The sequence below is a fragment of the Lacerta agilis genome, chromosome 4 (assembly GCF_009819535.1).
Source record: "Lacerta agilis isolate rLacAgi1 chromosome 4, rLacAgi1.pri, whole genome shotgun sequence".
Lineage (NCBI taxonomy): Eukaryota > Metazoa > Chordata > Lepidosauria > Squamata > Lacertidae > Lacerta > Lacerta agilis.
Genome location: NC_046315.1, coordinates 6,027,555 through 6,042,289, shown reverse-complemented (window position 1 = coordinate 6,042,289; position 14,735 = coordinate 6,027,555). Strand labels below are relative to the sequence as shown.

Sequence of the window (14,735 nt, the reverse complement as noted above, 5' to 3'; positions counted from 1 at the left end):
AGGCCACATTGAACTAATAATCTCAGCTTCTGCCTGCACGATATAAATAATGCTTGAGGCGAGACTGTTTCGGTGTTGCTGTAAGGGGAGAAATTAGGCAAATGCCACTTTCCTGGCTGGAGTAGTTTCAGGTGAAGCTTTGGAATATCTGGAGATTTAGTCCCCAAACCTGTGTTTTCTCATAGAACACCTTATTTGTATGGAATGTGTTTGGCCTTCGCAGTCCTTGATACATCCCTCCACCCTCTGGGTGAGGCCACCCCTGTGCCCAGGAGAGGCTCTGATTTCAAGGTATCCGGCAAGGTTTATGCTCCTGAATCACAGTTGCTGGAAACCACAGCAGGGGAGAGGGCTCTTGTGTTCGAATCCTGCTTGCAGGTTTCCCACAGGCATCTGGTTGGCCACTGTGAGAACAGGATGCTGGACTAGATGGGCTGTTGGTCAGACCCAGCATGTTGTTCTTATGTACCCCCAACTCCCATCAACCTAACTCAGCATGGATAGCAGCCAGGGATGATGGGAGTCGTAGTATGTCAACACCTGGAAGGCTGCAGGTTGCTGGATGTAGATCAGGCATAGGCAACCTCGGCCCTCCAGATGTTTGGGGACTACAACTCCCATGATCCCTAGCTAACAGAGACCAGTGGTCAGGGATGATGGGAAATGTAGTCCCCAAACACCTGGAGGGCCCAGGTTGCCTATGCCTGGTGTAGATCTTAGTCTTCCTTATATTCAGTCCCAAGGTGGTTGTGAAATGTCTGTGTGCCAACCTGTGATATTATTTCTCCTGCCTAACTCCACCATCCACCGGTATAGATTTCTAAAGCTTTCTTTAGTAAATAAATAAAAGGTTGAGTTGCTGGCGAAAGATGTGCAGTGATGGAGCCTGGATTTTTTTTTTTTGTGGTACCCAGGGGAATCCAATCTGTAACGAAAGGAATGGCCGTAACTTTCTTCTCCTTTTAAATTGGAAGAACAAGGCAGTCGTTGCACCCTGAAATAAAGGGCCCTCCTGCGCACAGCGAAATACTTCCTCAGCCACCCAGGTGCAACATTTAAGCATCGTGTCTCTGTTTTCCAGGCCTGGAAGGAAGCGCGATTATTCTGCTGTCCCGTGGAGCCAGTACTTCGAGTCCATGGAGGATGTTGTGGTTGAGAGCGACTCTGGCAAGGATATATCCTTTTTCCCATCCTTCGTTAAAAAAAAATCTGATTTATAGGTTCCTCTGTTGCGCATGTAGCCATAAGGCCACCTATTTAGAAGCTGCCACCCTCCCTCTCCCCGCAGTGTGGCTCCCGGCAGATGGCCTTGGGCGGTGGTGTTGGCAAAATGTTTCCCTTATTGAGCAAGCTTTGGGTGGCACTGAACCGATTCAGCGCTGCCAAAGGACGGTGCCAAAGTCTTCTGGGCGTAAAAAAATTATAAATGTCCTGTTGACTGAGTGACGACGTGTTCTTGGGAGGCGCAGACGATGTTGCGGCTTGCATCTTAACTCAGAGGTCTTCCTCTTTTTTATTTCGAGAAGGTTACAACGTCCTTAACTGTTCATACACTTTTCGAATTTACAAGAGTGGGTCCGAGGGTCCCGTCTTGCTCCTTTTACATGGTGGAGGCCATTCCGCCCTCTCCTGGGCCGTGTTTACCGTAAGTGAACAGCTGATTGCATGCCTTTTTCCTGTGGTTAATGTTTTGTTGTTTACGGATCCCCTTCCGCTTGCGAGGCACCTTTACAGAATAAACCTGTTACAGGTGGGTAGCCGTGTTGGTCTGCCATAGTCGAAACAAAATAGAAAATTCTTTCCAGTAGCACCTTAGAGACCAACCGAGTTTGTTCTTGGTATGAGCTTTCGTGTGCATGCACACTTCTTCAGATACATATCTGAAGAAGTGTGCATGCACACGAAAGCTCATACCAAGAACAAACTCGGTTGGTCTCTAAGGTGCTACTAGAATAAACCTGGAAAGCTTCCTTCGGGGTGAGAATCCATGCCACAGTGTGGCTTTCCAGCACAATAGTTGCCTTGCTTTTAAAGGCTGCGGCAGCTACGACGGAGAGCAGGTTACCTGCTGTGAACGTAGAAGCATCTCCAGTGAGAAGGAGATCTGCTTGCAGGGCTGGCAATAGGACTTGAAGAGAAAACCATACATCCTAAAGACACCACAGTCTCTGCTGACCTTTATCCCAAGGAGGCAAGATCGTTGAACCCCCTGGTATCTTACCACTCTATCTTTAGCCATCTCACCCCTTGCCTTTCCCTGCAAGACTAATTGCAGCCGTCAACAGCTTTTCCACACCTATCAGCTGATCCCCCATTCCCACCACCCTTCTGAGTAATACCCCTCCCCACTCCCTCACTATATTTAAGGATCTGGTGCCTTCTGTTTCAGTGTATCTGAAGAAGTGTGCATGCACACGAAAGCTCATACCAAGAACAAACTCAGTTGGTCTCTAAGGTGCTACTGGAAAGAATTTTCTATTTTGTTTCGACTATGGCAGACCAACACGGCTACCCACCTGTAACTCTGAGATTGTGTTGGTGTGTAAAACTATACAGAGACACACACATGAACCCCTCTCCGTCCAGGCAAGCATAGTGGCATTATTGCACTTCCAGGAGCCTTCCAGTCAAGCAGGAACACAGAATCCCACCCTTTTAACCACTCTGCATGAAGAAGAACTTTATTTGCTTTGTCCTGGATCTTCCAATAGCAAGCTTCATGGTGAGGGACAATTTTTTTCTGACTAAGCACCGGGAAGAACTTTGTGACAGCAAGAGCTGTTTGACAGAGAAGGTGGCAGGCTTTCCTTCGTTGGAGGTCTATTATTATTATTATTATTATTATTATTTCTAAACCCTCCCATCTGGCTGGGTTTCCACTCTGGGCGGCCTCCAACAGAAGGCCAAAAATGCACTAAAACATCAGCCATGAAAAGCTTCCCCAAACAGGGCTGCCTTCAGATGTCTTCTGAACGTCCTATATTTGAATTGAATTTATTATGGTCCCAGACCAGACACACATACCGTACTAAACAAATCAGGAACACAATAAAATTAAGTTTAAATTAACAATATAACGATAAACAATACAATTATGGCAGCAGTTAAAACGTCATGTAGTTGTTTATTTCTTTGGCATCTGATAGGAGGGCGTTCCACAGGGCGGGCGCCACTACCGAGAAGGCCCTCTGCCTGGTTCCCTGTAACTTGGCTTCTCGCAATGAGGGAACCGCCAGAAGGCCCTCTGCTCTGGACCTCAGTGTCCGGGCAGAATGATGGGGTTGGAGACGCTCCTTCAGGTCTACTGGGCCGAGGCCGTTTAGTGCTTTCAAGGTCACCAGCACTTTGAATTGTGCTCGGAAACGTACTGGGAGCCAATGTAGGTCTTTCAAGACCGGTGTTATGTGGTCTTGGCGGCCGCTCCCAGTCACCAGTCTAGCTGCCGCATTCTGGATCAGTTGCAGTTTCCGTGTCACCTTCAAAGGTAGCCCCATGTAGAGTGCGTTGCAGTAGTCCAAGCGGGAGATAACAGAGGTTCGGTGGTCACCTGTCAGGGATTCTGCAGCTGTGATTCCTGCACTGCAGGGGGTTGGACTAGATGGCCCTAGGGAACCCTTCTTCCAACTCTACAATTCTACAAGCTGCTGCTGCTGCTTTCAGTTAAGCTAGCCCTGGTTCCCCCCTAACCTAGTGTCCTCATTTGTTTCCGAACTACAACTCCCATCAGCCCTAGCCAGAAGGGTCCCATGTCAGTGAAGTCTAGGGTACATGGACCAATGGCCTCACTCTCCCCTGTATCTCCTAGTAGACTTGTCCTAAACCCCGGAGAGCTGCTGCCAGTCAGGGTAGACAATACAGATCTCAATGGAACAATGACCTGGCTTGGTTTAAGGCGCCTTCCTGTTTGCTTGGACCACAGATGGAAGCAGAACACTGCGTGGGAAATCCCGATTCAGCATGGCTCTTCCGAACTGGCTTAAGGCAGCAACCCTGTGTCCGCTTACCTGGGTAGCAAGTCACATTGCCCTGCACCAGATTTTCTTCTGAGCAGACATGCCTAGGTTTTCGCTGCTACTGACTTGCAGAAATTCCCTCAACCCAGCCCCTGTTTGTCCTTCCTTGGATTCCTGCAGCACAATAAAGTAAAATAAAGGGGAATCTGGATCCCTCCAGGGGCCGTTGGACTCCCAACTCCCATCAGCCCCAGCCAACATGGCCAGTGGGATGATGGGAGTTGGAGTCCAGAGGGCCACAGGATCCCCATCCCTGGCTTAAAAGTTGGAGAGCATAATGGCTTCCGCAGTTGCTGTTGAAACAGAGTCTCCTCCGAGCGCATCCCTTGTCTCCTTAGCTGCTGGGAGCCTTTTCAACAGGCATTCTCCATCGCTGCCGGGTGCGCCTGTGTTTTTTTTTGCCGCCCAGTCGATTTTCCTGGAACAAAAGGCCTATTTTTAAAAACCCGCCTTGGAGCCTGAATGGCGCTTAATCACCGCAATTCCAAAAATATGTTATTTAGGTGGCAGGAACAAATCACGAAGCATCAATGTCTTTGCAGCAGGGCGCTTATTTTTCATAAGTGTGCCTGGTGCAAATTCTCCCGCCCCCCTTAATTTTGGGAAAGACTGGAGCTATTTCCCTATTTCCACCCTCCCGACTGAGAATTCACCCAGTGCAAAGAAAGCTTCCATCTTCCACACAAAAAGGTTTCAATCACTGTTCAGATCTAAGGAGGAGTTGGCATGCAGATGGTTGCCTTCAGTAAATGCCAAGAGTTGAAAGTTACAGAATTGTAGAGTCATCCAGCCCAACCCTCTTATGCATGACAGATGGCCATCCAACCTCTGATTAGAAACCTCCAAGAAGAGAAGAGTCCACTGTCAAACAGCTCCTACCCTCAGAAAGATCTTCCTCCTGTTTAGTTGTTTGGATTTGTAAGTAGTCAGGAAAGCAGGAGTGGCAATTTTTGGAACAGCCCCAACCATTCTCTTGATCTACCGGTAATCTCTACTTGATCACCCACCCAGTAGTTCCCAATCCCCTTATTTCTGCCTGCTTATCCCTAACTGTTGGACCATTTTATAGTGCCTTCTTGTTTCCAAAATCTGTTAAATTTGTTGGTGTTTTCTCATGAGTATTTAACTCTATGTAAACTGTGCGGGTGGCGCTGTGGTCTAAACCACTGAGCCTAGGGCTTGCCGATCAGAAGGTTGGCGGTTCGAATCCCCGCGATGACGGGGTGAGCTCCCGTTGCTCGGTCCCAGCTCCTGCCCACCTAGCAGTTCGAAAGCACGCCAAAGTGCAAGTAGATAAATAGGTACCACTCCAGTGGGAAGGTAAATGGCATTTCCGTGCGCTGCTCTGGTTCGCCAGAAGCAGCTTAGTCATGCTGGCCACATGACCCAGAAGCCATCTGCGGACAAACGCCGGCTCTCTCGGCCTATAGAGTGAGATGAGCACTGCAACCCCAGAGTCATCCGAGACTGGACCTAATGGTCAGGAGCCCCTTTCCCTTTACCTTAAACTGCATAGAGAGTTGTTTTTGTTTTTGTTTTAAATCGTGAAGCAGTATATATTGTTAAAATAAGTAAAGTAAACGTTGAGACCTTGACACCAGGAGCTTTAAATTTACTGGCATTCCACTGCAGCCGCAGACCATGGCATTTCCAGTATGGTGTATTGGTGAGAGTGTCGGACTCGAACCTGGGAGAGACTAGGGTTCAAATCCCCCCTTGGCCGTGAAGCTCACTGGGGGGGGGTGGACCTTGGGGCGGTTCACTGCCTCTCAGCCTGCCTACCTTACCGGGTTGTTGTGGGTATTAAATGAGGAGGGGGAGAAGATCCACGTACACCACCTTGGGGGGGGAGGTGGGGAGGAAATGGCGATGAACAAAATTCCTTCATCACAGAATTCGGTTTCGGAAGCACCTCGGCTTTCGGCTTTAATTTTCCGTCAGGTTTCTAGCCCGTCTAATCCTGGCTGAACCTGTTGAAATCTCTGAAGCAGGGGAGTCTGGGTGGCATCTGTAGCACTCGTGAGAGCCGTCCTTTTGTAGCCCCCTTTTTTTACAGCTCCCCCAAGTAGCACAATCAGGTAAAAAATAATACCAGACAGTTTAAACCCGCAGAATAAATTAATCCAAACAGGAGACACGCATCACAGGGGGTTGGACTGGATGACCCCTGGGGTTCCTTCCAGCTCTACAATTCTATGACTCCTATGTTCACTTGAATGATTTAAGCTTGGTTCTGCAGAATTCGGGTTTTTTTCCCCTTCTCTGGGGATGTGGGTCACCTTGTCCCCATTTCAGCCTTTTCTTTTTTAAGTGGGTCGCCTTGTCCCCACTGCACACCCCCCGTTCACTACTTAAAAGACCGGAGGCCCTCCGAGGGACTTGGCCTTCTCCCAGTCCTACTGTTTTCCCACTCCTTCCCCCAACCCTTCATTCACATTCCTGGTGGGGCCTCCTTGCTACTTTACGCTGCTCCAAGCTGCCTGCCCTCTTTGTCCGAGGCCACCCCCGACTAGTCAACTGGACCGGAGCATTCCCTCTGGCCGGCAGCCCCTTCTCTTCCCCAGGGTGAGGGGAGGTGCTTGAGCGTGGCTTTACAAACTGGCCGCATCGCAAACAGACGGTTGCCACGCAATGTTCATTCCTCGCTTGCAAGGAACCGATCCTCTGGAACTCCCTGCCCATTGATATTAAGCATGCCTTCGCTATCCTCCCCCATCGTTCTGCCCGGACACTGAGGTCCAGCTCCTGAGGGCCTTCTGGTGGTTCCCTCACTACGAGAAGCCAAGTTACAGGGAACCAGGCAGAGGGCCTTCTCGGTAGTGGCACCCGCCCTGTGGAACGCCCTCCCACCAGATGTCAAAGAGAAAAACAACTACCAGACTTTTAGAAGGCATCTGAAGGCAGCCCTGTTTAGGGAGGCGTTTAATGTTTAATATATTATTGCATTTTAATGTTCTGTTGGAAGCCGCCCAGATGGGCGGGGTATAAATAATAAATTATTATTATTATCCTGTTTTTAGCACCTGCCAAAAAATCTATTATTGTTCAGGCAAGTTTCCCTGGCATGTAATTTTGACAAGTGCTTCAACATGTATCATAGAATTGTAGAGTTGGAAGGGACTCCAAGGTTCATCTAGACCAGGCTTCCTCAACCTTGGCCCTCCAGATGTTTTGGCCTACAACTCCCATGACCCCTAGCTAGTAGGACCAGTGGTCAGGGATGATGGGAATTGTAGTCTCAAAACATCTGGAGGGCCGAGGTTGAGGAAGCCTGATCTAGACCCACCCCCTGCAATGCAGGGATATGTGTGTGTACTTTTACTTGCTTTTTGATTTTTTAAGGTTGGCGTAATGTCTGATCTTTTTATAATCATTATTTTGAGTGGATAGTTCATATTGTTCTACATATAAATAAAATAATTTTTTCTGTTTTTCAATCTAAAATATTTATTTAAGCAACCTTAAAATTTCAATACTTCCCTCCTTCTCTTTCCATGGTTCACTTTGCATAACATAAATCCCTGCATATTTTATACAGTGGTACCCCGCAAGACGAATGCCTCGCACAACGAAAAACTCGCAAAACGAAAGGGTTTTGCAAGTTTTTAGTTGACTCGCGAGACGAATTCGTCTATGGCTGTTTTTCGCAAGACGAATTCGTCTGGCGAGGTACCACTGTAAGCCGGCACCGGACCACGCCGCATTTTAAAGCTGCAGCGAGCGAACAGCAGCGCTGCTGTTCACTCGCTGTAGCCTTAAAACGCGGCGCCGCGCAGCTCCGGTGCCGGTCAGAAGGGGCCCCCGGACTTTCCCCCCCATAGGAATGCATTAATTAAATTTTAATGCGTTCCTATGGGAAACGGTGCCTCGCAAGACGAAATTTCCACAAAACGATAAGTCTTGCGGAACGAATTAATTTCGTCTTCCGAGGCACCACTCTATAAACCATTCAGTATTGCATTATTACATCCATCAAAACTTGTTTTCACTGTTGAATTTATCTTAACGCTGCCAACGTTTTCAAGTGTACACAATTCCCCCCCCCCATATATTCAATAAACGTTTTCCAGTCTTCTCTAAACGTATGTTCTTCCTGTTCTCTTATTCTGTTCTCTTATTCTCTTATTCTGTTCTCTTATTCTGCAAGCTACACATATTCCATCAGTTTAAGTTGCCATTCTTCTTTGGTTGGGACCTCGGTCATTTTACATTTTGGGGCTAACAAAACACAGGTCACAGTAGTGGCATACATATCCTTTTTTGACACCTGGGAATTTCCACCTGAATTATCCCCAAAAGAAATGACTGGGTTTTTTGTGTGTGTGTTTTCTGGAAAAGTGCTTTTAAACATTTCCCCCCAATTCGTTATAAATTATTTCCCAATAGTTCATACTGTACTTTTGCAAACGCCTTACAGGTATTGGTGATTAGGCCGTTTATAAGCCCTGTTAAATAAAACGGATAAATGAAATCTTTTCCTTCCTTGCAGTCTGCCATCATCAGCCGTGTCCAGTGCCGGATCGTGGCTTTGGATCTGAGAGGACATGGTAAGGAATCCTTTCAGAAATAAAAGGCGACTCCTTTTTGGGGGGTATTGCTGTAGGTTTTTCTCTCCACAGCCAACCACCCGCTCTATTCAAGGGAATAAACAACTACCTAACATTCAGAAAATACCTAAAGGTATTTTCCTAAATACCTAAATATTTAGGTATCTTGCTGAACGGTGGCCAAGGCAAAACCTTGAAGAAGCATAGAGAAAGGGCTTTTGATAAATAAAATACCTAAATACCTAAAGGCAGCCCTGTTTAGGGAAGTTTTTAAACTGTGACTTTGTATTGTATTTTGGTATTTGTTGGAGGCTGCCCAGAGTGGCTGGGGAGACCCGGCCAGATGGGCGGGGTATAAATAATAAATTATTATTATTATTATTATTATTATTATTATTATTATTCCCTGACTTTAAATATAAATGGCAGTTCTCTCCGAAGGATTCATTAAAAGATTATATCGAGCCATCTAGCCCCACCTAGTGTGGTTAAATTATTTTATTCCAAAAACGTTTTACTCTGCCATTCAATCAAAAGGCTCTTGCGATTGCCAAGACACAGGAAGTCTTTTTTTTTTCTTTTTCTTTTTAAATGCACGCACAATTCAATAAAAACAAGCAGACATTAACATTGCGCAGAGCAGGTCTCGGCTGCAGCTCAGTTGGTCAAATGCTTTCCTAAGCGGGAAAGTTCAGATTGTGCACCGCCTTGAGGTTTTATTTAAACTAATAAATAAAGTGAATAAAATAAATAAACGTAGCCCCTAGTTAAATTACGGAACCTCCTCCCATAGGAGGCAGGGACGGCCACCAGCCTAGATGGCTTTAAAAGAAGAATAGGCGAATTTATGGAGGAGAGGAGGGCTACAAACCATGCTGGCTATGCTCCGTCTCCACAGTTTGGAGGCAGCATTGCTTCTGAACGCTGTTTGAAATTTGCCAGGCGTGTTTTGCAACTGGCTGTCGGCCACTTGCGACCAAGGATGTCTCCCCCCACCCCCGGAGGTGCATGCCTGGGGATCCTTGGATCTTGGCTGTTTTCACACACAAGCGCCACATCCTGCAGAATTCCGTCCGTTACATTTTATCTGCACAATCGGAATGAATTGTGAGGACTGGAACGTGTCCAGAGGAGGGCAACCGAAATGGTCAAAGGCCTGGAAACGATGCGTTATGAGGAACAGCTTAGGGAGCTGGGTATGTTTAGCCTGGAGAAGAGAAGGTTAAGGGGTGATATGATAGCCATGTTCAAATCTATAAAAGGATGTCATATAGAGGAGGGAGAAAGGTTGTTTTCTGCTTCTCCAGAGAAGCGGACACGGGGCAATGGATTCAAACTACAAGAAAGAAGATTCCACCTAAACACTAGGAAGAACTTCCTGACAGTAAGAGCTGGTCGACAGTGGAATTTGCTGCCAAGGAGTGTGGTGGAGTCTCCTTCTTTGGAGGTCTTTAAGCAGAGGCTTGACAGCCATCTGTCAGGAATGCTTTGATGGTGTTTCCTGCTTGGCAGGGGGTTGGACTGGATGGCCCTTGGGGTCTCTTCCAACTCTAGGATTCTATGATTCTATGACTGCCTGCTGAGGGCCTGAAGGGCCCGGCCCTTGCCTCTCTCCACCTGGCTTGGTGCGGATCCTGACAGGCTATTAAGGACTGCTGCTGCTGCTGCTGCTGGTCAGTGAGGGCTCCTCTTTTAAATTAATTTCTATCTATTAAATGATACCACCTTGGCTGTGAGCCCTGGAAGACCCGTACCTTACCTTGCTGGCCCTTTCCCATCTGGCCTGGGAGAGTGGAGTGCGGACTGACTCCAGCTACAAAAGCTGAGGCTGTTGAACAGATTCATGGGCTGGAGTATTGTTCACGGGAGGTTGAGAGAGCTTGTTGCTGTTACTGATATTATTGTTGTATCTTTAGTTTTAGATCTTACCACTTACGTGGAAATAGTTTCCATTTGGTTGTGTACTTTTTGATGTTTTTTATTGTTTATGACACCGGTTATGTTTGTAATTCTGTCAATCTGGTCATGTTGTAAGTCGCCTTGAGCATAGTTTCAACTATGGAAAGGCGGCGTACAAATAAAATGATGATGATGAATTTCAGGAACCAAAATGTCATATTGAGAGTTGTGCTTTGCTAGAATATGAATTTTGTCAAACGAATAAAATAAAAGAAATCCGCTTTCCTTTGCAGGTGAGACGAAAGTTAGGAACCCAGAAGATCTCTCCGCGGAGACGATGTCCAAGTAGGTTGTTCCGTAATCTAGCCTTGCTGTGCTTGGTTTTCTCAGCTGTATAAACACAACCCATTCCGAGGTGCCTTTGATTTTGATGAGGAAATCAGGGTGAAGTTGGAAGACCTGAGACTGGTTTTTAAGCATCCATCAAAGCGATAAAACTCTCTCCATGCAAAGAGGTGTGCTGGCTCTGGGCATTTGGCTGCCTGCCTAGCAGTTTGAAAGCACACCGGTGCAAGTAGATAGATAGGTACCATTGCGGCGGGAAGGTGAACGAAGTTTCCGTGCGCTCTAGTTTCCGTCACGGTGTCCCGTTGCGCCAGAAGCGGTTTAGTCCTGCTGGCCACATGACCCGGAAAGCTGTCCGTGGACAAACGCCGGCTCCCTTGTCCGGAAAGCGAGATGAGCGCCGCAACCCCAGAGTCGCCTTTGACTGGACTTAAGCATCCAGGGATCCTTTGCCTTTTACCTTACCTTGTCCTCAGCTGCAGCCCAGCCGTTCTTGGGGCAGGCTCTTTGAAATCCTACCCAGCCTGCAAATTTATTTTCTTGAGTCTCCAGCTTGGCATAGCTGCCTTGAGAAGGTGACGGAGTCCTTCACGCTGTCAGGGACATTTGCCACTTTGCAAGGCGGCCATCTGTGAAACCACCAGCAGCCACCTGCTCCCTTTTGGTCTTAAATCAGCAGCTCTGCCCAAAACAGCAGTTTGTTTGCGACGTTTGTGCGTCGGCGCCGGGGTCTTGGAGAGATCCCTTCTGCAAAGACTCCCCCCCCCCCCCCGATAGTGGCCTGGAGCGAGAGATTTTGACAAATGGCTGTTGCTAACTTGCTTCAAAATAATAAAAAGAAGAAGAAGAATCTATTGTACCTTTCGTCCGAGCATCTTTCTGGACTAAATCTAAGCATCTGTTTTCCAAGGGCAAAGCAAGTTTTGTGTAAGAGAGACCAATGCAGTATCTTAAATCCAATGTGGTTCAGGTTTATAGGGAGACAATGCTGCTTTTGCCAACTTATTCCAAAAATCGGAACAGGAGAGGTTGTTTGCACTTCCATAGTACTTTATGATTTACAGGCAACTCCCTGTTTGCACAGGGTTTGCGATCCGTGTCACTGCACATTTGCATGAAGTTGGAAATCCGTTAAAAAAGCATGCAAACAGCCCATTCGGCCTTTTACTGTCGTTTCATTGACGTCTTTATGACGTTTCTGGGTCACTTCCGGTTTCAGCGCTGTGCCTCGGTCATGCCTAAAATGGGAGTTTTCTGTACAGTGGCACCTTGGTTCTCAAAGTTAATCTGTTCTGGAAGTCTGTTCCAAAACCAAAGTGCGAGGAGATCGCCTTCCATCTTTTCACGGGTGTCGAGCTCCTGAGGAACGTGAGGGAAAGCTGCTGTGGTCCCTCTTCTCCCTCGGAGGCTTAGATGCTCAGGGACGTTTAGCATCTCAGGACAGAAAATGAGGGTGCCCTCGCTTTCCTCTCCCTCAGGCTCTGCTGTGTCTCCGCCTTAGTATTATATAGTGCAGGCTTTGGGAAACGGCCGTCGTTTTTGGGTGACAATAAACAGGCCCTCACTTCTGAGAGCCAGTGTGGTGCAGTGGTTAAGAGCAGTAGACTCGTAATCTGGTGAACCGGGTTCGCGTCTCCACTCCTCCACATGCAGCTGCTGGGTGACCTTGGGCTAGTCACACTTCTCTGAAGTCTCTCAGCCCCACTCGCCTCACAGAGTGTTTGTTGGGGGGGAGGAAGGGAAAGGAGAATGTGAGCCGCTTTGGGACTCCTTCGGGTAGTGAAAAGCGGGATATCAAATCCAAACTCTTCTTCTTCTTCTTCTTCTTCTTCTGCCTTCTTGAAAGCAGCCAAACGAAAAAGAATTACAGTGGGACCTTGGTTCTCAAACTTAATCCGTTCCAGAAGTCCGCTCCAAAACCAAAGCGTTCCAAAACCAAGGCGCGCTTCCCCATAGAAACCAATGCAAAATGGATTAATCCGTTCCGGACTTTTAAAAACAACCCCTAAAACAGCAATTTAACATGATTTTTACTATCTAATGAGACCATTGATCCATAAAATGAAAGCAATAATCAATGTAAAATAATGAAAAATAAAAAAGACAGTATTGCAGATGATAAAAATTAAAATTAAAATTTCCCTTACCTGCACTGATGATAGTCATTGTTTGGATGGGGGGCTTTTATCCATTTCCGCAGTCACACAATCAAATCAGTCAGTAGCTGAACCGGGTTCCACACAGTCATAAAAACAAACTAACCGGAAAAAAACCTCAAAAACAAAAATGCAAAATAAATAGCAAAAACAAAAGTGCCAAACTTAATCCATTCTGGAAGTCTGTTTGACTTTCGAAATGTTGGAAAACCAAGGCGCAGCTTCTGATTGGTGCAGGCGTCCCAGAAACAATAGGCGACAGCCGCACTGGAAGTTCGGCTTCCGAAAAATGTTTGAAAACCGGAACACTTCCAGGTTTTCAGTGTTTGGGAACCAAGGCATTTGAGAACCAAGGTACCATTGTATTTGTATGCTAATTTACATGAATGAATCATAGAATTGGAAGGGACCCCTAAGAGTCATCTAGTCCAACCCCCTGCAATGCGGGAATATGCAGGTGGCCCATATGGGAATCGAACCCGCAACCTTGGCATTGCCCGTGCCTTGCTGAGCTGAAACGGTGAATTCCAACTTTTTCTTCAAGGAGCTCAAGGTGACATGCAAACCGTTGGGCAATCTAGTTCTGTGTCTCCCAACACTGACTGGCAGCAGCTCCCCAGAGTTTCAGACACGCCTACCGCGAGACGCGAACTATTAAACCTGGCACCTTCCGCGCGCAAAGCAGATGGTCTGCCTCTGAGCTCTTGCCCATGCCAGTAAATAAGGGATCGCTCGGGGGGTTTAGCAGGAGACTCTTAATCTCGGGGTCACGGGTTCAAGCGCTGCTGTGGGCGAAAGATCCCCGCATTGCAGCGGGTTGGACTAGATGGCCCTCGGGGTCCCTTCCGGTTCGACAATCCTGTGATTCCAAGTATTATCCTGTGCGCAGGAAGGAGCAACCAGATTGTGCCTTTCTGTTTGCAGGGACGTTGGAAACGTGGTGGAAGCCATGTACGGGGACCTCGCCCCGCCCATCATGCTGATTGGCCACAGCATGGGCGGGGCTATTGCCGTGCACACGGCAGCGTCCAACCTGGTGCCCAGTTTGCTGGGCCTCTGCATGATTGACGTTGTGGAAGGTAAGAGTCGGCGTTCCCTTGGTTCCTTTCCTCTTTCTCTGTGTAGGCTGGCCCTCTGGGAAACCCCCAACCGCCACCCGTTCCCTTTTCTTTCCACTAAAGCTAACCTCCGGGCATGCCCATAGCAGTTTTTCTTTTTGTGTATTAGTTTTTATTAAGTTTGACAATTTTAGGGAAGTTTTTAATGTGTGATATTTTTGTATTTGATTTCTGTTGGAAGCCGCCCAGAGTGGCTGGGGAAATCCAGCCAGATGGGCGGGGTACAAATAATAAATATTATTATTATTATTATTATTATTATTATTATTATTATTATTAAAATACCGTATTTTTCGCTCCAGAAGACACACTTTTTTCCTCCTAAAAAGTAAGGGAAAGTGTCTGTGCGCCTTATGGAGCGAAGGGGGGGGGGGGCTGTCAGCGTTTCCAAGTGCACACGGGTTCCCCCCATATATTCAATAAACGTTTTCCAATCTTCTTTAGACGTATGTTCTTCTTGTTCTCTTACTCTGTATGTTAGGTCTGCAAAGCTGCGCATATTCCGTCGGCTTAAGTTGCCATTCTTCTTTAGTTGGGACCACGGCAGTTTTTCTTTTTAAATCATGAGGTCTAGAAACTTTCTTTTTTTAAAAAAAAGCAAGTAAGTTTCTAGACCTCATGGATCAAAAAGAAAAAACTGCTATGGTGGTATAAGGG

General features: G+C 47.1%; 2 protein-coding genes across 2 annotated transcripts in view; one reads left to right on the top strand and one right to left on the bottom strand.

Annotated features, from left to right (window-relative positions):
• The window catches only part of LOC117045139, a 415,311-nt gene that overhangs the window by 294,685 nt on the left and 105,891 nt on the right, over window positions 1–14,735 (bottom strand). The window lies entirely within an intron of this gene.
• PPME1 (protein phosphatase methylesterase 1) overlaps window positions 1–14,735 on the top strand; it is a 28,134-nt gene that overhangs the window by 1,629 nt on the left and 11,770 nt on the right. The window contains exons 2-6 of the mRNA XM_033145941.1: window positions 1,082–1,175; window positions 1,553–1,645; window positions 8,503–8,560; window positions 10,753–10,804; window positions 13,885–14,039. Of these exons, the coding sequence (XP_033001832.1) occupies window positions 1,082–1,175; window positions 1,553–1,645; window positions 8,503–8,560; window positions 10,753–10,804; window positions 13,885–14,039 (452 nt within the window). The remainder of the gene's footprint in view (window positions 1–1,081; window positions 1,176–1,552; window positions 1,646–8,502; window positions 8,561–10,752; window positions 10,805–13,884; window positions 14,040–14,735) is intronic.